This window comes from Mandrillus leucophaeus, unplaced genomic scaffold (assembly GCF_000951045.1).
Source record: "Mandrillus leucophaeus isolate KB7577 unplaced genomic scaffold, Mleu.le_1.0 Scaffold166, whole genome shotgun sequence".
In the NCBI taxonomy this organism is placed as follows: domain Eukaryota; kingdom Metazoa; phylum Chordata; class Mammalia; order Primates; family Cercopithecidae; genus Mandrillus; species Mandrillus leucophaeus.
Window position 1 is genome coordinate 2,716,363 of NW_012101654.1, and position 25,870 is coordinate 2,742,232.

Sequence of the window (25,870 nt, forward strand, 5' to 3'; positions counted from 1 at the left end):
TTTTGTTTTTGTTTTTGAGACAGGGTCTGGCTCTGTCACCCAAGCTAGAATGCAGTAGCATGATTTCAGCTCACTGCAACTTCCACCTCTTGGGCTCAGGTGATCCTCTGACCTCAGCCTCCCAGTTAGCTGAGACCACAGGTACGCACCACACCGCTTGGCTAGTTTTTCTGTTTTTGGTAGAGATGGGGTTTTTCCATGTTGCCCAGACTGATCTTGAACTCCTGAGCTCAAGCGATCTGCTCACCTCCACCTCCCAAAATGCTGGAATCACAGTTATGAGCCACTGCGCCCAGCCTTGTAGTGCTCACTTTAAAAAGACCAAGAAAAATGGTTAGGCTAAAGTTTTCCTGTTGGTGTAGATCTTTGGAAAAGCTGAATAACTCAAATGCTGTATATTCTATAGGAGTTTTCTTACTAGAAAATACATATTTTTAAATTTCATCCATTTCGATTGTTGAGTGTTTGGGATTGAAGTGGCAAGCAGGAGTGTGGGGAAGCCTTGCTGGGAAGGAGCCAGGCTATGTGTAGCTATGCTGACAGGTTAATAATTTCCACCGTGGGCCCAGGAAGGAGGGAGGAAGCTTCATCGTAAGTTACACGTCGTCTGTTCTGGTTTTAGTAGTGCTAAAATCCTGTAATGTATTTTTCAGTATATTTTATTCGTAGGTTATGTAAATATTCCTTTTCATCTCTGAATGCTAATTTATTTGCACAGAAACAGCAGCAGGGAAGCCCTGCTGAAAATAAGGCATTAATTTTTATAACTCTCTTGGTAAATGTACCTTTGCGTTGTTTGGCCTCTGGCATTGTTTTGACCTGGCTTTACACAGCCCTTTATCTGGGCCTCCTGCCACCCCCCACCCACCCTACATGCTCCCTAGCCCCCGTTCCTCGCTGGCAAGACCCCTCCTCAGCCACCTGCTTTAAAGCCCTTACTCTGTCGCATCGTCTGATTAGCTTCTGTAATTGCTCTCACTGCCACCCGGAATTGCTTTGCGTGTTAATGGCTCTGTCTCCTCCTAAAACAATGCTTCTGAGAGAAGGAGAACATCTTGTTCCTGGCTTTTCACCACTATGTCCACCTAGAACAGCACCCATGGTAATCACTGCTTATTCAATATGTGTGGATAAAATAGAAACATACCAGCTACCTAGCTTCAATCTGGTAGCTGGTCATTGGTTTTACCCACCCGGAGAATGCAGAATTTTAGAATTGGCTCTGATGACTTTAAGCAGAAAAAACTGGGTAGGCTACTAGGAGAAAATTCTTCCCCCAAACCGTGGTAGAGGTTTAGAAAAAGTGTAATTAAGATATGAAAGGGGATAAGCATTGGCTTTTTGCAAAATAAAGTTTAATTTATAAATTTAAAAGTTTAATGATTGCCTGTTAAAGTATTGGCTTTTGGTTCTTTTAGCTGGGTCAGTAAACCTAGACTAAATGAGGTTTTTTATTTTAAAAAAAAAACTATACTTTCTGTACTTTGAAAACTTAGTAAGATTGAATTTATTTGGAAATGGCAGTGAAACTTGAACTCTGTAAGCACCTTTTAGGTGGCAGATGCCGTGCTACCTGGTCAATGGCTGTGTCAGGTACTGTGCTGAGCAAGACCGAGAGGGAGCTTACAGTTTAGAGAATATAGACATGTCCACAAGCAACAATAGTACAGCAGCCATAAAATGATAGGGGAAGGGTAGTGTTACAAGGTGGTCCATGGGAGGGATGGATACCTAACCGATTTTGCACCTCATAAAATGCTTCCCACTAGTGAAATCTAAGCTGAGACCTGAAAGGTGAGTAGGATTTGGTCAGGCGAAGAAAGAGGGAAGGTTGTGACATGTTTATGGAATTGAAAATAGTTCAGGCCGGGTGTGGTAGCCCATGCCTGTAATCCCAGTACTTTCAGAGACTGGGGCAGTAGGATCACTTGAGCCCAGAAGTTTGAGGCTGCAGTAAGCTGTGATGCACCACTGCACTCCAGCCTGTGTGACAGTGAGACCTTGTCTCAAGAAAAGAAAAGAAAATAGTTCAATAAATCTGGAATTTATAATTGAAGGTAAGAATTGTAAGTGATAAGGCCATGGAGGTGTTCAGGGTCAGGTGATCATATACTTTTTTTTTTTGGTCCAAACTGGAATACTTTCAAGAAAAAAGAGGGTACCCTTCATTACACTGAGATAACAGGCATAAACTGGGGCTGGCCTGGATAGATGAGGATACATGGTCAACCTCTTTATAAGCCATGTATACTAACATTGGGGTTTATTTAGTGAACAGATAGATGTTGAGCACCTACTGTGTTCCAGGCATGGTGCTTGGACTTTGTTGCAAGAGCTGTAGGAAGCACTGGAAGGTTTGAGTCAAGAGCGGCAATGCTTAGTGTGCATGTTCGAAAGATCTTGCAGCTGCAGGCGGAAGAGGAATTGGAGCAAGGCTCAGGAGGTGTGGGAAGCCTGGAGGAGGCTTTTGAAGTGAATGAAAATAGTTAAAGATGACTTGGACTATGAAACTCACACATGGGATGGAGAGAAGTGAGTAGATTGTAGCAATATTTAGAAAGTAGATTTCAGGCCTTTCTTAGAGGTGGAAAGGAATGAGAGGAGGAGTCAGGAGTACCTTTCAGTTTCTTTTGGGCGAGTGGATAGGAGAGGTTCCATCTAGAAGGCTGGGGAATGCTGGAGAGAAGGCAGGTTCTGTGTGGAATGCTGTTGAGGCCTTGCTTGATGTGGTGTGTGTGCCCTTGGAACTGCGTGCAGGAATCTGATAGGCGACAGGTTTACAAGTCTGAACCTCAGGAGGAAAGATGTAAGAAACGGACTTGGGATTCATCAGTAGAAAGATGGCGGGTGACATTGTCAGAGTAGATGTCACCCAGGGAGAATGTCTAGAGTAAGAAGAGTGCAGAACCTTGGGGAACACAGACATTTACAGTGGCCTGGCTAACGCCTGGGCAAGGAGAAAAGGTGGAAAGGAGGGAAGAAAACCAGAGGAGGGCAGGTGTGGAGAGGCCAGGGGAGGAGAGGAGAGTGTTTCAAGAAGGAAGAGTAGACAGCAGTGTCAGATGCAGCCAGGCAGTCAGGTGGGATGAGGGCCTAGCATGGTGATTGGATTTAGCAGTAAGAAGGCTGCCGGTATCCTTGGTCAGAGCCGTTTCAGTGGTGTCAGTGTGGGCAAGACTTGACTAGTGCAGGGTGAAGAGTGAGTAGCAGATGAAGTAGACACAGGGCACGTGGAAAACTCCTCTGAAATTTGAATTTCTTGATGTTAAGGTATTACTCAAAGGAATATGTGGGGTTGAGGGAGAGTTTCTTTTTCCTTTTTAAGGATGTGACAGACAAGTGGGTTAAACACGAATGGGAAGGAGAGTATAGCGAAGTTGTAGTCAACGCGTGGATGGGAGGAGTGAGCAAGAGTCCCAGTGCAACTGGGTGTCCTCACATGCACATTATCTTTCGAGTTTGCTGGGGGAGTCTCTTCTCTTGGCTTCTCTTTTTTTTTCTACTTTCTGAAGTTGGGGTAAAGGTCATGGGCCTACATATAACCCCCAAGAGCTCCCTTAAGCAAATATTTGATAGTGGTTTTTCATTGTCAAGCTGGGTACATCTGATAATGCTTGGTAACTGTATTTAAAGTATTTTATTTTTCCCGAAGGCCTCCTGGCAGGTCACTTTTAAGAGGATATCTTCATTTCTTTGACTTTTCAGTGCATGGCACTGCTGGCTGCCAGGGGCTGGGCCTATGCTTGGGTGTACCAGCTATTAGCTGAATAAGGCTAACTCCATAGAAGGAAGGAGCATGCAGTTAGGGTACCATTCTGGTTTATTCCACAATTGTACATTTTTATTTATTTGTATGGTCTTTTGAAAATAGTGATAAGGCTGGGTGCAGTGATCCCAGCACTTTGGGAGGCTGAGGCGGGTGGATCACTTGAGGCCAGGAGCTCAAGACCAACCTGGCCAACATGGTGAAACCCTGTTTCTACTAAAAATACAAAAAAATTAGCCGGGCATGGTGGCACATGCCTGTAATCCCAGCTACTCAGGAGGCTGAAGCAGGAGAATTGCCTGAACCTGGGAGGTGGAGGCTACAGTGAGCCAAGATCGTGCCTCTGCACTCCAGCCTGGGTGACAGAGCAAGACTCTGTCTCAAAAAAAAAAAAAAAAAAACCCTAAAATGAATAAATATAGATAAACCTCTAGAAAGTATACAAAATCTTAGTTAAAAAAGAATAAAAATATGGCCGGGCATGGTGGCTCACGCCTGTAATGCCAGCACTTTGGGAGGCCGAGGCGGGTGGATCACGAGGTCAGGAGATTGAGATCATCTTGGCTAACATGGTGAAACCCCGTCTCTACTAAAAAATACAAAAAATTAGCCGGGCGTGGTGGCAGCCACCTGTGTAGTCCCAGCTACTCAGGAGGCTGAGGCAGGAGAATGGTGTGAACCCGGGAGGCGGAGCTTGCAGTCAGCCGAGATTGCGCCACCGCACTCCAGCCTGGGTGACAGAGCGAGACTCTGTCTCAAAAAAAAAAAAAAAAAGAATAAAAATCGTGGTAAAAATACATGACATAAAATTTACCATTTTAAGTAAATGATTCAGAGACATTAGATACATTCGCAATGATATGTAACCGTTGCCACTATTTCTAGAACTTTTTCACCATCCCAAATAGAAACTCTGTATTGCATTAAACAATAACTCCCCATTTCCCCCTCCCTATATCCTCTGGTAACCCCCATTCTACTTTCTGGCTTCGTTTGCCTGTTCTAGGTATCTCACATAGTGGAATCATGTATTTGTCATTTTTTTCTTTTTGAGATGGAGCCTCGCTCTGTCACCCAGGCTGGAGTGCAATGGTGCCATCTTGGCTCACTGCACCCTCTACCTCCCAGGTTCAAGCAATTTTCCTGCCTCAGCCTCCCAAGTAGCTGGGATTACAGGTGTTCGCTACCACGCCCAGTTGATTTTTTCTATTTTTAGTAGAGATGGGGTTTCACCATGTTGGCCAGGCTGGTCTCGAACTTCTGACCTCAAGTGATTCAACCGCCTCTGCCTCCCAAAGTGCTGGGATTTACAGGCAGGAGCCACCGCGCCCAGCCTATTTGTCCTTTTATGTCTGGCTTATTTCAGTTAGCATAATGTTTTCAAGGTTCATCTGTAATGTAGCATGTATCCGAATTTCATTTCTTTTTATGGCTGAATAATATTCCTTTGTATTTTGTTTGTTCATCTATTGATGGACATTTGGGTTGCTGCCTCCTTTTGGCTATTGTGAGTGGTGTTGCTGTGAACTTTGGTGTACAAGTATCCGAGTCCCTGCTTTCAGTTCTTTTGAGTGGAATTTGCTGGATCATATGGTAATTCCGTGTTTAACTTTTGGAGGAACTGCCAAACTGTTTTCTACCATGGCTGTACCATTTTATATTCCCACCAGCCATTGATTTAGTTTGACTTCTGTTGTTTAAAGAAGTATATCTGAATTTTACACATACTCCAAAACTATAATTATTTGAAGTAATTGGAGTAGAAATTAATTTGAAATAATGAAATGTCTGATTACTGGACATCAAAAGCTGCTTTACATTAGGCCATGGTTCTCAGAATTCACAATCCTCCTTTCCATTTTTTCCTCCCTCCCTCCCTCCCTCTCCCTTCCATGATCGCTCTCAGGTTCACAATAAGCATGTGTATCTTAGGGCATTTGAAATTCAGATACTACAGCACCTCGCACATAAGAACTCTGTAAAGTAGACTTCTATTTCCCTTTCCTGTCCTATGTGCTATTTGTTTGTTTGTTTTTTTAAGACAGAGTCTTGCTTTGTCACCCAGGCAGGAGTGCAGTGGTGTAATCACAGGTCACTGTAGCCTCAACCTCCTGGGCTCAAGTGATCCTCCCACCTCTACCTCCCAAGTAGCTAGGACTACAGGTGCAGACCACCGTGCCCAGCTAATTTTTGTATTTTTTGTAGAGACGGGGTCTTTCCACTTTGCCCCAGCTGGTCTTAAATTCCTGTTTATGTGATCTGCCCACCTCGGCCTCCAAAATGCTGAGGTTACAGGCATGAGCCACCGTGCCTGGCCTTTGTATTTTTGTCATACATTTTATTCCCCAGTATTATAGACTCCAAAATATGTTGTTGTTATTCTTGTTTTAAAAGTCAGTTATCTTCTTAGTTTTCTTTCAGAAAAATTAAACGGTGAGTTTTTTTGTTTTTTTGTGTTTTTTTTGCATGGTCCTTGTATTTACCATTCCTGGTGCTCTTCCTTCTTTTGTGTGGATTCAGTTTTCCATCTAGTATCATTTTCGTTCTGGTAAAAGCACGTTTGACATTTCCTGTAGTATTGCTTTGCTGGACACATTCTTCCTCAGCTTTTGTCTGAAATGCCTTTATTTCGCCATCATTTTTGAAAGATGTTTTTGCTGGATATAGAATTCTAGGTTGATAGTTTTTGTTATTTTTCAGCACTTTTAAGATGGAATTTGGCTTGTATCATATTGTTCTTGAGAATTCTGCAGTTATTCTTTGCTCCACTGTATGTAATAATATATCTGTTTTTCTCCTTTCTCTGATTTTAAGGTTTTTCTCTTTGTTGCTGATGTTCTGCAACTTGACTCTTTTTGTGGTTTTCTTTGTTTTGTTTTTTTTTTTCTGTGGAATTTATTCAGCTTCTAGGATCTGTGGGTTATAGTTTTCACAAATTGGACATTTTTGACATTACTTCTTCAGACACACTTTCTATCTTCCGCTCCATCATTCTGGGATTTGAATTATATGTATGCAGTAACTGTTGTTACTGTTTCACAGGTGACTAGTGGGTAGGGGAATGTCTGGTTCCCTTACTGTCTGGCAAAGTAGCAGAACCTTTGTAGGAATCAGTTATCAGGCCCTTTACTTTCCCTTGAACTCTAGGCTAGTTCCAGAACCTTTGGTGGACTGGAAATAGGAAATAGTTATGCCACAATTCTTAGTACATGCGAATGTACATGTAATGTTAAAAAAAAAAAAAAAGAAAGGAAAGGTCATGGTAGCCTGCATTTACTGGGCCCTATGTGCCAGTCCCTGTTCTATGGGCTTTATTTTTATTACTCATTTCTCATTTGTGTCACAAGGCACAGGCAGTTCGAGACCGAGACTTTAAGGAATTGGTCCAAGTTTTCAAGACTGGTGAAACAGTGGCGTGGGGATTTGAACCTGTGTGCCTGGCTTCAAAGCCAGCTTATCACTGGTGTGTTGCCAGTAATTACATTTCCTCCCCCCTTGGGGAGGAAGTGAGACCTTGTAAATACACACGCTGGTGAGGGTGTGGGACATAGGCATTCTTAACTGGGAGTAAGTTTCTGCCAGTTGTCTCTGGGGTTTGGTATTTGCTACTGTTTGATTTTAAACTTTTCTGTATTTGTATTCCTGTCTCCCCACCCCCAGTGAGCATATAGTTCTACAATTGGGAAAAGCAATAAAGCTATTTTAATTTGGGGCTGGTGGTGAGGTTATTTTCTTAGCCACAGCAAAGTAAGTTTTAATGTGCCTTACCCTAGGTGTTAAATAGTGGGTTAGTAACCTTGCAGCTATGATAAAGAACAAAGTAGCTATGCTGATGTGAAGTGTCCTAAGAGAAAATATGAATAAATAAAAGTCCTAAATAAATGAAATGTAGAAAAGCACATAAGAAATGTTAAGAACATGTAAGCATATACTGTGGTTCTAATTGCTTCTGTGCATGTATGTGCTTTGACTAGTTGTGTACATGCAAACACGTATGGCAAATGTATAACATTTTGAGGGATATTTTAAAAACGATGAGCACTAGTGCCCTTTGGCACTTTTAGAAACGTTTCCTTTTTAACTTCATTATGTTGCTTTTGTTGTTGTATTAATAAAAGTGTAGGTGTGTATTTATATACACTGAAATTATTCTCAGAATGAGAAGTTTAAGAATATTGTTTACCCCCTTTTATGTGGCCTTTAATACAGATTCTGTTTGCCATCTAATCAGCTTTTTCGTTACACTTTGGAGTATTTTGTGCTTTGTTATAATCAGGGAAGCATTCTTTCATAAATTTTGGTGTTTGCAACATGACTCTGAGCATCCTAGGTAGAGACAATCCAAGACAGTGCTTTAAATTTTTAATTTTTTTTGACTAGATAATAGGTTGATGTTAAAAAACAAAACAAAACAAAAAAACCCACCACACTAAAAAAGTGCAAAAACACCCCACTGAAAATTCCTCTCCTACCTCTCCTCTCCCTTAGCCATCCTCTCTCCTCAGGAGCAGTATTACCAATGTCTTTTACATTCTTACTGAGATTTCCTGTGCATACACAAGCAAATGCATGTACTGCGTCGCCGTGCCCTCTTTCCTACACAGATCGTGTGCCTGCTTTATTTTGTCGTTGAATACATTAGAGATCATTCCACACCAGAGAAGTAAGCAAGTCTTGTTCTTTTGGCTGTAGTACTCCATTTCGTAGAGATCCCATACTTGATGGACTAGTCCCACCTTTTAGGTTGTGTTTGGTCTTTTGCTATTCCAGGTGGCGCTGCAGTGAATAGCCATGTATATATGTCAGTTTGCAAAAGTGTATTTCTAGAGGATAAGTTCCTAGAATTTCTCATTAAGATACATGTGTGTCTGTAATCCTGATAGGCATTACCAAATTGCCTCTCCTGTTAGCGCAATGTAAGGATACCTGTTTCCCTAAACCTTATGCCCTTACCAACATGGTGTTAGCAGAGTTTTGCTTTTGTTTTTTTGCCAGATTGATAGGTGAAAAATAACTGTTTCATTTTATATTCTTTTCTGAGTAAGGTTTTACATTTTAAAAACCTTTTTTTTCTTACTGATTCGTACTCTTTATATAGAGTAGCAGAACCAATCTTTAGTCTGTATTACAAATTGCAAACATTTTCCCCAGATTGTCATTGATATTTTTGTTGTTGTTTTGAGATGGAGTTTTGCTCTTGTTGCCCAGGCTGGAATGCAGTGGCTCAGTCTCGGCTCACTGAAGCCTCCACCTCCCAGGTTCAAGTGATTCTTCTGCCTCAGCCTCCCCAGTAGCTGGGATTACAGGCACCCACCACCATACCCAGATAATTTTTTTTTTTTTTTTTTTGGTATTTTTAGTAGAGACAGGGTTTCACCATGTTGGCCAGGCTGGTCTTGAACTCCTGACCTCAGGTGATCCACCCGCCTCAGCCTCCCAAAGTACTGGGATTACAGGCATGAGCTACCATGCCCGGCCTGTTACTGATTTTTATCTTGCTTGTGTATAGGCTGTTGCCAGGTAGGTATGTTTTATTTTGGGTGAAGAGACATTTCTCCCATTCTCCCTGTAAAGGACTTGTCGATTTTATTTCATAAAGTCCTCCTCTACCGCAAGAGTATTTTTAGAAAATCTCCTAAGATTTTATTTTCTTTGATGTTTTTTATGGTTTTTTAAAAAGACCTTTTATTGTGGATCATGCCAAACACATTCAAAAGTAGAAGAGTATAATAAAGCTGTTTGTAACCCCTGTCCACCTTTGGCAACCGACCAGCTCATATCCTTTTTATTTCATCAAGACCCCATCAGTGTCTCTTGCTCCTGCATTATTTTTGAAGAAATGGCAGGTATTTTAACGCTTCATTTATAAGTATTTTCGTGTATACCTCTGAAGATGGGGAGGAAAGAGGAAAGTCTTTTAAAAATATAATCAGTATTACTTCGATGCCTAAAAAATGAATACTTTTAAATATCACAGTCCTTTAAGAATTCAGATTTCATAATCATTTCTGCAGTTGGATTCAAAATCCTAATAAAGTCTACATATTGCTATTATGATCAATCTTCTCTTCATTTATAGGTTCCATTACCTCACCCCTGACCCTTATCCCCTACTTGTTTTTGTCTTTGGGACTTATTTGTTAGAATGGATTTCTGTAGTACCTGGTTCTTACCTTACCCTCATTACATAGTTTAATATATCCTTTTGTATTTCTTGTAAATTGTTACTAGCGTTTAGAGGATGAATAAGATTCACATTCTTTTTTTTCCAAGTATATTTCATAACTGGGATTGTGTTCCATCAGAAGGCAAGTAATGTCTGGTTGTCTTTGTGATGCACTATGCTTAGATGAATTAAATCTTTAGGGATTGAAAAAAATGATCTCATTCTATTATTCCTTCATTTACCAACTGAAATACTTGTATAAAGAGAAACTTGTATCTAGTACTTGGTTACTTAATAGTACAGTTTTTAAAGGATAAATGGTTGATTTTTTTTTGCCTTTATTTACCAGTTGTCAAAATGAATTCGTTTCCTACTATTCTATAGTGATAACCAATTAGTTTTATAATTATGAACTCATGAGTTTAAGCAAATTCAGTGTTTCAGTCCATTGCGGTCATTATCCCTATTGATGCTTGTATTCCACATTTGGACAGCAAGCTCTTCTTCAGGTTGGTGCCTGTGTCTTTTTGATACAGGGATGCGCCACCACGTCCAGCTAATTTTTGTATGTTTAGTAGAGACGAGGTCTCTCTGTGTTGGTCAGGCTAGTCTCAAACTCCTGTGCTCAGGTGATCTGCCTGCTTCGGCTTCCCAAAGTGCTGGGATTACAGGTGTGAGCCACCGCACCCGGCCGTCATCCAGAGTCTTGATGGGAGGAGTGACAAAGTCATATTGCAAATTGGTATTGATATAGGGGTGGGAGGATTTACTGCGGCCATTGTTACACCCTACCTTGCTGTGTTAGTCTGTTCTCACACTGCTAGTAAAGACATACCCGAGACTGGGTAATTTATAAAGAAAAGAGATTTAATGGACTCACAATTCCACATGGCTTGGGAGGCCTCACAATCATGGTGGAAGGCAAAGGAGAAGCAAAGGCACATCTTAGATGGTGGCAGGCAGGAGAGCTTGTGCAGGGGGACTCCCCTTTATAAAACCATCAGATCTCATGAGACGTATTCACTACCATGAGAACAGTATGGGGGAACCACCCCCATGATTCAGTTATCTCCACCTGGCCCTGCCCTTGACCCTTGTGATTTATTACAGTTCAAGGTGAGATTTCGGTGGGGACACAGCCAAACCTTATCACATACTCTCCATTTTTTCCAATTTTCTGTGTCATTTGAGAAATTCTAAAGTTTTTTTCCAGATAGGTTTTACACATTTCTTAAGTTTATTCCTAAATATTTCATCTTTTGCCATTACTGTACATGATGTCTTTTTCCTCTCATTTTAATTTAGAGTTCTTGGACAGGAGATATACACACACACAGTTAAAATTAAATGATATGAAAAGAGACATAATGAGAAATGTCACTTCCACTTGTATTATCACTAATTTTCTTCTCTCATCTTTCTAGGTGACCAATTTAAAATTAATTTCTTGTTTTATTTATCTAATGCTTCTTTATGGAAATACTGGCAAATATAAATATTCTACTCATGAAAAAGGGAGCATGCTATATGCCCTGTTCCACAGTCGACCTTTTTTGACCGTGTATTCATTCCATGTCTGAGTATATACATTGTTTTCCTTCTCTTGTTGCTATATAATATTCCATTTTGATGGCATAGCCTGGTTTAATCAGTTGCCTGTTAGTAGAAGCTGTATTGGGGTAGCATTCCTTAGCATCTGATTTGCAGAAGTACAAAAGTGGAGTTATTTATTCTGTTTGTGAAGCTGTAGAAAAGTGTTACTTTTGTATATAATACTGGTAGAAGTTTAAATAGTACAACCCCAAATTGAGGCAGTGGGGATCTGGCAATGTCTACCAGATTAATTTGTCTTTCTTAGTGTGTGAGATTGAGCATTTTGTCCTACATTTAAGGGCCATTGTATTCTTTAATGAACTGTTTGTTCCTCTGCCCATTTTTATATTAGGTTGCTGGTCTTTATCTTGAGTTCCAGAAACTCTTTATGTATTAGAAGATTAACACCTTGTGATCTGAATTGAAAATATTCTTTCCTTTATGACTTCTGCCTTATGTTAAGATTAGTGATTTTTACATAATAATTTTGTTCCAGGTCATGTTATAGGGGTCAGCAAATTTGGACCCATGAACAAAATCTAGCCTGTCATGTGCAGTTTGTAAATAAAGTTCCATTGGAACGCGGTCATATCCATTTGTTTCTATATTGTCTGTGGTGGCTTTTGCACTGCAGCAGCAGAGACAGACTGAATGGCCTGCAAACTCTAAAATATTTACTCTCTGGTCCTGTGCAGAGAAAGGAAAAGCAACCCCTTGTTTAAAGCATTCAAATCAAAGTGTTTTGTATGATACAGCCATTTTGACATGGCCTTAAAAAAACAGCCTAGGCAACAGTGAGATCGTGTCTCTTTAAAAAATAAAATATTAGCCAGGAGTGGTGGCATGTGCCTATAGTCCTATCAGGAGGCTGAGGCAGGAGGATCGCTTGAGCCCAGGAGTTCGAGACTGCAGTGAGCCATGATTGCACCACTGCCCTCTAGCCTGGGTGACAGAGTGAGATGTGGTCTCTCAAATACAATAAAATATCCAATTAAATTAAAGTTTTGTGTGTTTAATTATGAAGTAAGGCACAGAACAGGCAGTCACACGTGGGTTTCAGAAGTGTCTGTTTTGGCATATTACTTGGTAATGGTGATGGTACGTGTGATATGGCTAGTTGATGCCACCACATCAAATCACTGTTAAGATATCTTTGTCTAATTGTTCTTGTGTACACCGCATATAGAAGCTTTGATCTGGGTGAGTGTGGGTAGAATGACTCTTAAAATCATCCTAATCTGTAGAAGTCTGGTTACAGTGTAGCCTCAGTTCATATTTCCTGTGGTCTGAGTACTTTCCAGTGCTGTTCTGCGTGAGTGAACTAGAGAGAGGAAGTGTAGTTTGGAAGAGTATGGTATGATTTGATTTATGTATTTTAAGTATTTGGAACTCTGCTCCCCTAGAATTGTACAATTGCCTTTTGTTACACTCAGATTTAAGTTTAAGTATTTATTTGGAATTTATAATTCTACTCAGTGAATTTCTATTTACATTTCTGTTTGACTTGAAAATTTCCCAAACTGCTTGTCTAATTGACCATCAGTTTAACAAATTACTCTAAGTGCATTTATTTCAGAATAACAGATACAAACCTATTTTAGGAAAAAACATGTTTAAAGAACATATCAATTCACCAGTAGTTTATTCCTGAAAATTTTACATACAAAATATTTTAAAATTTTTATTCATTCTCAATTGCTGCTACCAATTCTTTTTAGAAATTTCTTCTGTTGGGAAAAGATATTTTACTAGAACAACTGTTAAAACAAAAGTTTCTTTCATCTTGACTATACTTTTGAATGGATTATTAAAGAAATTACTTCTAAACATTTAAGGAAATTTCATTTCCTTCTTTGGAAATTTTAAGAGCAACATTCTGAGAACATAATAATTAATTGACCCACATCCCCTTGGAGCTTCTTACCACGTGCAGCTGAGTTGGCCCTGCCATAGTTTAACAATTTGAATAATGACACTGGTGAAACTGTAGAAAGTGTGCTCTTTCTACAGAAAGTGTGCGGCTTTCCGATGACTCCCAGCAGGAAAAGATAAGGGAGAATTGGGTGATGGCTTCAGAATTCAGAAAGCTCTTAGTAGATTGGAGCAATTGGTTGAATCTAATAGCTTGAAATTTCATGGTGATAACTATTTATATTCTGTATTTGGTTCAAATAACAATGGAGTAAGCACAAGGTTGAACAAAAGCTGTGGAAATCACTGATAAGCAGTAGTTCCCTGTATGGATGGGGGATATGTTCCGAGACCTCCAGGGATGCCTGCAACCAAAGATTGTAACAAACCTTATGTATACTATGTTTTTTCTATACATGTCTATGACAAAGTTAATTTATAAATTAGGTACAGTAAGAGATGAACAAGAATAACTAATAGTAAAATAGAACAGTTATTGTAGTGTGCCAGCAACACCACTCTTATGCGTCAGGATCATGATAAGTAACATAAGGATGACTTGAAGATGAGCACTGCCATGTCTGATAGTCAGTCTGCTAATTGGGACGGCTACTACATGACTGTCGGGTGGGCGGTGTCTGCGGCGCAGAGATGCTGGGCAAAGGGATGATTCACGTACATCCCGGGTGGGATAGTGTGAGATTGCATCATGCTACTCAGAACGGCATGGACTCTAAAACTCATAATTGTTTATTTCTGGAATTTTCTATTTAATATTTTCCAACTGCATTTCATAGCAGTTAACTGAAACTGAGGAACGTAAAACCGTGGAGAAGGAGGGACGACTTGTATTGAAAAGCATTTATGCCTTCATCATTTAGATTGAGGACAAATACATCAACATATATTAATAGCATAATAACGTTCAAGGTCTGTGAAAGTAAGTTCTGTTTCTTCTGATAAGATAAGATTGAGGAAGGCATTAAATATTATAAAATTTTACAAGTCATGAATGTGCTTAAGTTAAACAAGCTTGCCATTTAAAGAGGTAAACTAGTTATATATAGAAATATTACCTATTCTTTATGCAGAACTTCACTTCTCAAGGGTGTCAAGTCCTCCTTTCCCTCAAATTTCTGAAGATTTACATATTTTATTTTTTAGTTGTACTTTTCTGTTTTAAAGATGGGGAGCAACACTGTTGAAGATTTACTGCTTTTTTCCCAAGATGTAATTGTGATTTATATGCAGTCAGAGAGGTAGATACTTAAGAATGGAGCCTTAGCTTTTGCATTCTAACCCTCATATGAACTTTTTTTTATTGCCAGAGTTTTGTGGATTTTTTTTCCTTCCTATTTGAAACTGTTTAATTCTCTGTTGTTCATTTTAGGATCTAGGTTTTTTGTTTTGTTTTGTTTTCATTTTTGCATAATAAATACAGGTAGTTTTTAGTTCTTATGGCCAGTTTTTTTTGGTTTTGTTTTGTTTTTGTTTTTTGTTGCTGTTTTTTTTTTTTTTTTTTTTTTTTTTTTACCTAGAATATTTCCTTAATAAATTCTTTGGTTTGGGGTTATTGGTTTGTATTAACTTGGACTCTCTAGGTTGCAAGTGACAAGATGTGGACTCACATTAGCACGAAAGAAGATACATTGGCTCCAGTAACAGAGAAGTCTTCCATGGTGGGGAATGAGTGCCAAGCTTGTCCTTCAAACAGGACACTGTTTCTCTTTGTCATTCTGTGCTACATTGACTTCATTTTTCAGACAGACTTTCTCCACACCTCAGCCAGTTAGCCATTGACAACAATACCAGAGAGAAGGAGCACTGTCCCCAGCTCCCATACCAAAGAGCTCTGAGAAAGAATTGTGATAATCCAGTTTCCAAAAGGAAGGGATGTGGGGCAGACAGAATAAGAGATATGTACAACATAGGTCAGTTAGAATGCGTATTGTCATACTCCTCTCCTCTCAGAAAAGGAAGTATGTGTTGAGAATGGATTATGCACATTGTGGGCAGATGTGTGCTTGCACACTTGGTATTCTAGTGTCTGGAGCATTGAATGGAGAGCTTTGAATCCATTAATGTTTATTTTACTGCTAAGTAGATTAGTAGTTAATGGAACAGATATGTGAGATTGATGTCTAGTAGCCATTCATGTCATCTGTAACACTTTTTGAAATTTCTGTTGAAGAGATTAGTTGTGGTTGACAATATGTATTGAATATATAGTTTGGAGTTATCCACTGACCAGGACTAGGTGGAAATTTAGCTCTTGGAAATAGTTGAAGAATGAATTCTTGAAGTATAGCTAACAGTGGAAAAGGCAGTGTAGGAAAATGGACCATTTCTTTCACAGGCCACATGGAAAATAGACTGGCAGTTGGGGTTGAGACCAGCCTATCTGTCTGTTTGGATACTGTTAGTGGTAAACAAGAGGGTGAGAAGGGGAAAGTGAGAAACCAGGTATAGGCAAAATGCAAGGATAGGAAAGAGAAAAGAGGGGTGCTGGGAGATGACACCCAAAGGCTTTCAGTTTCACTGAAACTTTAGCATCTCTAGGCTGAATAGAATAGTCAATATTTTTTTTTTATTGACATGTTATACTCATTTGGAGATATGGTTATTAAATCCTTTTGTCCTCCAGAATTATTCTCAGTTCAGATTTGTAAGAAGCATCTGTTTAAATCTTAATTCAGTGTTTTAAATAAACTTACAAAGTTTATAAACATTTTTCTGTGAGTGTCCTTGTCTGTTTTGTGCTTACAACGGAGATCTAGGACTGGGTAACTTACAAAGAACAGAATTTATTCCTCATAATTGTGGAGGCAGGCCGTTCAAGATCTAGGTGCTGGCAGGGTAGGGCCTGGCTCTGCTTCCAAGACGGCGCCTTGAGTGCCCCCTCCTCCAGGGGAAAGGGGTGTTGTGTCCTCACACAACAGAAGGATGGGTGAGAGTAAACCCACTCCCACGAGCCCTTTTTGTAGCAGTGTTGATCCCCTCGTGAGGACAAAGCCTGCATGACTTAAACACCCCCATTTGCCGTACCTCCCAACACCACTGCCTTGGGGGTTCAGTTTCAACACGAGTTTTGGAGGGTCCAAACCCTCTTAACCGTAGCAGTGAGTAAGTGCTTAGTAATATTTAAATGTTTTTTAAATAGGCCGTTTCCATTTCTTTCTTTCTCACTTGTTTCACATTCTGTTTCACTACATTCTAAGCTTAGTAAACAAGAGGCTTAGGTATTCTATGTTTGGAAACTAATTGGATTCGGCTGGATTTTTTAAAATTTCAGTAGGATTCTTGAGGACCAATAGCACAACAGCAGGTTCCTCGTGCCCCCGAGTGTGGCTTTGCTGCTCCCGGGCTCCTCTCTGAGGAGTCGCTTGCTTCCAGTCCGTCCCCTGCCCGCGTTTCTCTGTAGTTTGTCCTCATGGCAGGAAGGATCGAGGTTGATGCAACATGTTTTTAAAAAACACCAGCCGGGCACTGTGGCTCACCCTTTAATCCCAGTATTTTGGGAGGCCGAGGTGGGCGGATCATGAGGTCAAGAGATCGAGACCATCCTGGCCAACGTGGTGAAACCCCGTCTCTACTAAAAATACAAAAATTAGCTGGGTGTGATGGTGTGTGCCTGTAATCCCAGCTCCTTGGGAGGCTGAGGCAGGAGAATTGCTTGAATCCAGGAGGCAGAGTTTGCAGTGAGCCGAGATTGGGCCACTGCACTTTCGCCTGGTGACAGAGTGAGACTGTGTCTCAAAAACAAAACAAAAACAAAAACTACCCCAGCCGGGCGTGGTGGCTCACGCCTGTAATGCCAGCACTTTGGGAGGCCAAGGTGGTTGGATCACCTGAGGTCAGGAGTTTGAGACCAGCCTGACCAACATGGTGAAACCCCATCTCTACTAAAAATACAAAAATTAGCTGGGTATGGTGGTGTGGGTGCCTGTAGTCCCAGCTACTTGGGAGGCTGAGGCAGGAGAATCACTTGAATCCAGGAGGCAGAGGTTTCAGTGAGCCCAAATGGCACCATTGCACTCCAGCCTGGGCGACAACAGCGAAACTCAGTCTCAGGAAAAACAAAAACAAACACTACATAACATGACAAGCAGAATTCTGTCCACCTTTGCAGCCGTGTCAGGAAAACACCTCAGCACGACTGCTTTGTCCTTCATGACGCCCTGAGGGAGCCGCCCTGCTGGCCTGGGCGCCCTGCCATGCTCTCCACTCGGGTCCCAGCCTCCGAGGGTGGAGGTGGAGGTGGGGAGCTGCTGGGATGTTTTGACTCACAGGCTCTCCCACCATTTGTTTCTTCCCATCAGTTTACTAGGAAACATTTTAGACATGGAGAAAGGTTGGAATTGAACGCCATAGACCCACCATCTAGATTCAGTGCCTGCTTTGTCGCATACTCATCCATCAATCCATCTTACTAGTTTTTAGTATTTCAAAATAGTATTTTGGCTTTTTTTTCTTAGTCTGTTATCACTAAATATGAACCTTTATTCTCATTAAACTAATTTCAGGCATCATTAAGCGAATACATAGAAAGGGCGATGGCCAACAAAAGGGCCTTTCAAGTTTCTGCCATACGGTGGGGTGTTCAATAAATATGTTAAATTAGTGCACTTGCATTAGTCCTGTTAGACTAGCCCTGTCGCTAAACTTGAGTTTGCCTTTTAGGACAAACAATTGCTCTTAAACCATATGTTTCCTAGGCACATGTGATGCCCAGTTTATAGGATAGACTTCGGGAAGACAGGTCTGTGAAAGACAATCACTTAGAATTTGAACAGGGTTTAAAAATATATATTATATATTATAAAGGTATATATAAAACATTTTAAAACATGTACTTTGTTTTTACCACGGTGACTCTCTCTTGGGATGCACGCATAGCAGCGTTCCAAGGCATCAGTGTTTCCGGACCCTGTCTCAAGGATCCTCTTGAGGAAGAGCCTGCAAGAGCAGTCCCTCCTCACTCCAGCCAGAACAGCTTTGTCCTAGTCTGTCTTATATGAAATTAAGATTTCATTTAGGGCTGGGCACAGTGGCTCACACCTGTAACCCCAGTACTTTGAGAGGTTGAGGCAGGAACATCACTTGAGCCCAGGAGTTCCAGACCAGCCTAGGCAACATGGCGAAACCTTATCTCTACAAAAAATAGCTGGGCACGGTGGCACGCGTCTGCAGTCCCAGCTACTGGGGAGGCTGAGTTGGGAGGATTGCTTGAGCCTGGTAGGTCAAGGCTGCAGTGAACCATGATGGCACCACTGCACTCCAGCCTGGGTGACAGAGTGAAACTCTGTCTGGAAAAATAAAGAAAAGCTTTTATTTTAAGGAAACATTTTAAAATCATGGCTGTTAGGTAACTTGACCGGCACACACTGCCCTAGGTAAGTGTTGGTATGGTAGAATAGTACCCAGATCACATTTCGGAGTTAATGTGGCTAAAGATGCTGTATTATCATTCTTATTAGATAAGGAGCAGTGAACATTTTAATAGCAAGGGATTCTTCTGAAGATGTGTGAATCTTAGATGTGTGTGTGTGTGTGTGTGCCTCTCTCTTCAGTTTCTGAGAGTCAGTGTTCCCAGAATGAACAGTTTGTGTATTTCCAGGCTTACCTCCTAAGAGGAAGAGCATAATCTGTTGTTGTTGTTGTTGTTAATGAAATAGGTAGGAGTTTTTTGTTTTTTGTTTTTTTGTTTTGTTTTGTTTTTTTAAGAGACAGCAGAGTCTCACTCTGTCGCGCAGGCTGGAGTGCAGTGGCATGATCCCGGCTCACTGTAACTTTGACCTCCTGGGCTCAAGCAATCCTCCTGCCTCTTTTTTTTTTGAGTACCTGATGCTACAGATGCTGGCTATGATGCCCAGCTAATTTTTCTTTAATTTTTTGGTAGAGAGGTAATCTCACTTTATTGCCCAGGCTGGTCTCGAACCCCTGGCCTCAAGCAATCCTCTTGCTCTTTAGTCTCCCAAGTAGCTAGGATTGCAGGTGTGAGCTGTTGCACTCAACCAAAATAGGTATATTTTGAGTAACTTTTTTAGGGCTGATCTCTAAATGCAGTGTGGGCAGCTGCCAGAAACCTTCCCTGCCTCCAGAACAGAACAGGGCTCTCGCCCTTGGTGTTACTCTTCCTCACAGTAGAGCAGATGAGTCATTTTGGTAATGTCTTCCTTTCTTCCAAAACAGCCGCAGCCACTATCATGTTCATACCAGCGTGCTTAGAAAGTGAACTGTACACCTTTTGTGTTTTTACTGCGCCATCTATATTTGTAACATCCTCTTTTCCTCTCCACTCCTGATAGGCTCGGGTTATGTATGATTTTGCTGCTGAACCTGGAAATAATGAACTGACGGTTAATGAAGGAGAAATCATCACAATCACAAATCCGGTAAGAGAACTGTACATTCAAATCTGATTGTCCCATGTGGACTTATTTATTTTTTTGTAAGTTAATCATTCAAACCCACGTGATTTTTTTCTTGTTGCCTATGAAATATTGATGGTGAAGTAAGAAGCTATTATATAAATATAGGAAAAAATTCCCCAAAGACAGCTATGTATGTAATTGAGTTTATTATGTCTGCTTATTTTGTATCTTCCTTGATATGTTTATCTTACCTTTTAGGTACCCCATAATTGTCCTGGAACGTAGTTCAGTGTGTTTACCCCTAGCACGATAATACTGTGTCTCTAGAATAAGTAGAAGATGATGGTGATTTTCCTAAATGTCTTAACTGATTGATCCTATCATCATTTTTCTAAGCTCTTTTCCTAAATCAGATTAGATTGCCAGAAAGCAATATACTTAGACCAGCTCCAGTGGAGTTAGCTCAGCTCCCAGTGGAGTTCTCTTTGCTGAATTACAAGATATTGCCTCAGCTTTTATTTGAACAAGAAGCAACTATATATAAAAAAAGCGTTTCTGCATCTTTACAAAACCCTGTTTGATCTTGTGTACATACATATACACACATGCATCTTCAAGGTACACGCATATGTATACATATGTACACATACATGCACACACTCTTCAGATGTGTGTGTGTCTCTGCTTATATAACTAGGTTTATTATGCCCTCCCTGATAAGCATCTATGTGACCTCTTATCTCAGGTTCTTTCTCCTGGAGATTGGGCACATTTTGTTGCATGAAATAAAATCTTCATAGACTGTTGGATTTCTGTTACGGTCTGTGTTGCCAGGAAGCTTGGAGGCAAACAATATTCATTTTTTGTCCAATCTTTGCCCAAGATTCTGTTATGGTTTTTTCCATTATTTCTGTGTGATATTTGTCTCATTACATTTAATTGTCCTTTTTACATGTAACTTTTTGTAACTGTTCTTAAAATATGTAGCAAAATTATGAGATGAACATCATTTGAAATAATGTTGCAACAAAAATTGTATCAATTAATAGTATTTCATTGCAGGTTCATATAGAGGGAGAAGGAGCAAAAGCAGATAGGGAGAATTCGTCTTTGTAAACTGAGTAAAACTTGAACCTGTCGTTACCCCTTTCTTCACCTGGCTGATTTCGTGACACTGCCCTTGCATCCCTGTCCTTGGTCCACGCCTCCGCCTCTGGACCCCACACTACAATGTGTCTCTTCTGTGTCCTCTCGCTCGTGACTGTCACTCACGTACTTAATGTATGTGCAGTCCTGGGAGATGTACCCTGGAGATACAAAGATAGGAAACCTGCCCCTTGCCCTGTGCTCCCTGTTTTCCAGAGAGGTCTGCATGCCAGTGTTTCTTACTAAATGTTACCAGAAGGGAGCTTGTTGTGTCTGCACTGTAGAACATGTTGGATCCCACACCCCTCTCCCCAGCCTTGCTGGCTGTCCTCTTGTGTCCCTCCCGTCTCTGCCTTGCAAGTGTTGGGATTCCCACATCTTTCCATCTTCAGCCCATTTCCTTATATTGTGCGGTCTCAGATTTTTGTATTGCCATCTCTGTGCTGATGACTTTAAACCTGTATCTGCAGCTTCCCCATGTGGCTCCAGCCTCAGAGGGGGTCTTCGAGCTGTGTCCCAGACACCTTCACTTAGTTTTTTCACAAGCACTTCAAACTGACCACGTCAAGACTCAGCTCATCACCCATGCGACGCTCAGCCTACTCCTACTTCTCTGTATTTCTATTGTGGCGCCTTTCCATTCAGTGAACCAAGGCTAAGTCACTTAAAGCCATTGGTTTCTCTCCCTAAAGTTTACTCCGTCCAGCCTCTCCTCTCCACCCAGCGCTTCCTGCCAGCGCCCCGAGCTGAGCTCGCATCCTTTTGCCTGGACCGTGCACCTTCTTCACTGGCCTCTCCCTCAAGCCCAGGGTCTGTCTAAACGGGCAGTGTGGCTGGGTCACTCCTCTCTGGCAGCATTCTGTCAGCTGCAGGTGTGTGAGACACCCCACCATGGGCGCCATCAGACCTCACCAGCCTTTCCCTGTGCATGTACACAGGCACACACACGCACCCATGTACGTACTCTCACACACACTCTCTCACGTTCTTGTGCATACCCCCCCACACACTTGCACACACCCTTATGTGTGCACACGCACACACATGCACACACACCCTTGCAGCCTCGTACACCTCTCATGCTGTCATACACTTTTACATACTCTTTCACATATGCACTTTTACACACACATACATACCCTCTCTCACCTGCTGTCACACACACCCACAGTTGCATGCTTTCACACATACCCACATTCGCATGCTCTCACACATAGGCAGCACTCATGTGCGAGCACACACACACCCTCTTCACTCTCACCTGCCCTCACACACCCACACTCCCCTCACACAGATGCAGCACTCACCCGTGCAAGCACGCACATGCCCCTCAGACATGCTCACCTGCTCTCATGCACACGCACACTCCCCTCACACAGATGCAGCACTCACCCATGCAAGCACGCACATGCCCCTCAGACACACTCACCTGCTCTCATGCACACGCACACTCTCCTCACACAGATGCAGCACTCACCCATGCAAGCACGCACATGCCCCTCAGACACACTCACCTGCTCTCATGCACATGCACACTCGCGTGCTCTCGCACAGAGCTCCTGTGGAAGGAGAGAGTGAGTACTATGGCAGTGCAAAGATCAAGGAAGGAGAATGAGGAACGGCAGAGGTTATAGTAGTTTCTGAATAGTGAGCATATTTAGAAAACATACTTTATATGTCTTGGATTAAAAAAAGAATGAGCCGCGTGCAGTGGCTCACGCCTGTAATCCCAGCACTTTTGGAGGCCGAGGCGGGTGTATCACTTTGAGCTCAGCAATTCAAGACCAACCTGAGTAACGTGGCAAGACCTCGTCTCTACAAAAAATACAAAAATTTTGCTGGGTGTGGTAATGCGCACCTGTAATCCCATCTACTTGGGAGACTGAGGTGGGAGGGTCACTTGAGCCCTGGAGTTCGAGGCTGCAGTGAGCCAGTATTGCATCACTGCACATCAACTTGGGAGACAAAATGAGACACTGTCTCAAAAAAAAAAACCACTGGTTAGTAAAAGATTATGTAGTAATTTTGTATAATATGCTAGGTGTGCTTGTTCTCACTCATAGGTGAGAACTGAACAGTGAGAACACTTGGACACAGGAAGGGGAATGTCACACACTGGGGCCTGTCGTGGAGTGGGAGGATGGGGAGGGAAAGCATTAGGAGATGTACCTAATGTAAATGATGAGTTAATGGGTGCAGCACACCAACATGGCACATGTATACATGTGTAACATGTATACATATGTAACAAACCTGCACGTTGTGCACATGTACCCTAGAACTTAAAGTATAATAATTTTAAAAAATAAAAAAAAGTTAGATGTGTATAAGTTAAATAGATTCATTTTTAATCATAGCAGAGATTAAAGATTCTTGAGTCTTACCTTTTTTTTTTTTTTTTTTTTTCTTTTTTGCAGACAGGGTCTCACCCTGTCACCCAGGCTGGAGTGAGGTGGCATGATCTTGGCTCACTGTAACCTCTGCTTCCTGGGTTTAAGCAATTCTGATGCCACAGCCTCCCCAGTAGCTGGGGTTACAGGTGTGAGCCACTGTACCTGGCCTCATCTAATCTTTTTATTGAAGTATTTCAGTTTTCTTGGTAAAATAGTATTGTCCTCAAGTTGCTATTGTGGTCAGAAAGTGACAAAGTTGTGGCTTAAAGTGATTTTTTAAGAGAATGTGATTATTCAGATTCAGATAATTATTAACTAATAAGGGCATTATTTTAAAACTTTAAAAACTCTTAATATGTTAAGATGAGAAAGTGGGACTTGCCACTTAACATTGCTAATAATTAATAATATTAATATTAACATTAATAGCTTAATATTTAGATAAAGTTTCTTCCAAGGATAGCAACTTTTATTCTGACTAAAAGTTACAATTTTTCCTTTGATCATAGAGTGAAATGGCAATCCTGGTATATAGAGATCTACTTTATTACTTAGTTTATTAATATTATTTATCCAGGAGAACTAAAGAACCATGAATCAGTTCACTTTTTCTGCATAACAATGCTAAAACTTAGCGGTTTAACCCCATAGCCATTTGTTACTGCTCAGGAATCTACAAGTCAGCTGGATGGTTCTCCTGAGCTGCGCTGCATGTGTCTGCAGTCACTGGACCCTGCTGGGGACTGACTGGTCTAAGCTAGCCTCGCTCATGAGTCTGGCAGTTCTCCGGGTTGGCTGGCTTTGGATGGGGCAACAGGGAAACTGGGTCTCTGTCATCATCTAGCAACCCACATTCATTCATATAGTGGCTTGGGTGCCAGGAGAGCCAGCTGAAGTGTGCAGAAGCCCTTGAGGCAAGTTCTGGATTCCCTGGAGGATTTCCACCTGATTGTGTTGACCAGTGAGGTGGCAGAGGGCAGATTCCAAGCCTGGGGTGCGCATCCCACGGCTTCACATTCAGAGCTGCAAGCTGCTTTTATCATCTGCCACAGACCAGAGCACAGACAAGACGCGGGTCATCTAATCGTCAGCTGTTTTCAGTCTTTCATCACTTACTATTAAAGTTTGATTTTTCTTGTTTTTAGGTTACATCATTTTCTGACGTAAAGAGAAGGCTTAAGAATTTAAGATTTTGAACAGTGTTCTCTAGGAATAGAAAGCTTAATGTTAATTACTTTTTTTGTGTATAGCAATTCCTCCACACAAAATTTCTCCAGGAAATCTCAACTGTAATCTTTTTCTTTTTGTTTTTTTTTGTTGTTGTTTGTTTGTTTTTGGTGACTTATTAGGATGTAGGTGGAGGATGGCTGGAAGGAAGAAACATCAAAGGAGAACGAGGGCTGGTTCCTACAGACTATGTTGAAGTAAGAGCTTCCTGTCATTCATTCATTAGAGCTCATTCTTTGTCAGCATCTTTTTATGAATTATCAACTTTCAGGAAGTCAGCAACTTTTTGTAAAATAAAATTTCCATTGTAAATATAATAAATGTTAACTATGTAAAATATGGAAAGTACATTGAAATAGAACTAAGAAAAATATTACCTGTAGATCCAAGCTCCAAAGAATGACTATAAATATTTAGATTAAGTTTCTTCCAGGGATAGCAACTTTTAATTAGTCTGAATAGAAGTTAATGTTTTTCCTTTGCTAATATTGTCTATAATATAAATGTGTATAAATATATTATAAATTGTATAAATTTAATAAGGTATGAAATTATGTATCAATATATCGATATTACATAAATTTTAAATATGTATTTAATAATATATATTTTTAATATATATGATACACATAGTGTATTTTTCCTTTGCTGATATTGCTGCCGTCTATAATATTGTTTATTGTACAATTAATTCACAGTTAAATAGATTTTTTTAAGTGTGTATCTCAGTTCCTTCTCCCATTCCCATGGACAGAGAGAGGGGTGTCTTGGGTGAGCTGCTGTGGGGATCTCCTGGGTAGAGCTGTTAGGTCGGGTACGCAGGAGAGCAACACAACAGCCTGGGCTGGCCCTGCCTGGGACACCCCCAGCTGAGCCAACCACCTGGCGCCCCCTGCTGATTGTCTTTCGGTCGCTCGAAACCGAGCATGTGCAGCTTCTTGGTAAGCTTGTCTTTCATGTTGGGTGACAGAAAGAAGTGAAGGTTTCCTGATGCCAACTGGAGCTAGATCAAGAGTAAAGGTACCTTTGGTTCACCTCCAGGAGAAAAGAATTCCCCCCAGAGGATGTTTACCTGGGACCTGGCTGCAGAGTGATATCGAAGGCCATCTTTCTGTTCTTGATAGACACTGAGGGGTGGGGAGTCGTGACCCCTCAGAGAATCTGATGCAGTCTCTAGGCTTTCCCTCAGAAACATGTGTCCATGCACACACCACAGCCTTTTCCATACAACTGCAAACCCCTGTTCACAGACCCCTGGCCTCAATCCATAGGTCTTATGTTGAAGTCTTGTTTT

General features: G+C 41.2%; 1 protein-coding gene across 1 annotated transcript in view; it reads left to right on the forward strand.

The window, feature by feature from the left end:
• SNX9 (sorting nexin 9) overlaps positions 1-25,870 on the forward strand; it is a 290,347-nt gene that overhangs the window by 174,735 nt on the left and 89,742 nt on the right. Inside the window, exons 4-5 of the mRNA XM_011976425.1 lie at positions 19,745-19,831; positions 24,699-24,773. Coding sequence (XP_011831815.1) covers positions 19,745-19,831; positions 24,699-24,773 — 162 coding nt within the window. The remainder of the gene's footprint in view (positions 1-19,744; positions 19,832-24,698; positions 24,774-25,870) is intronic.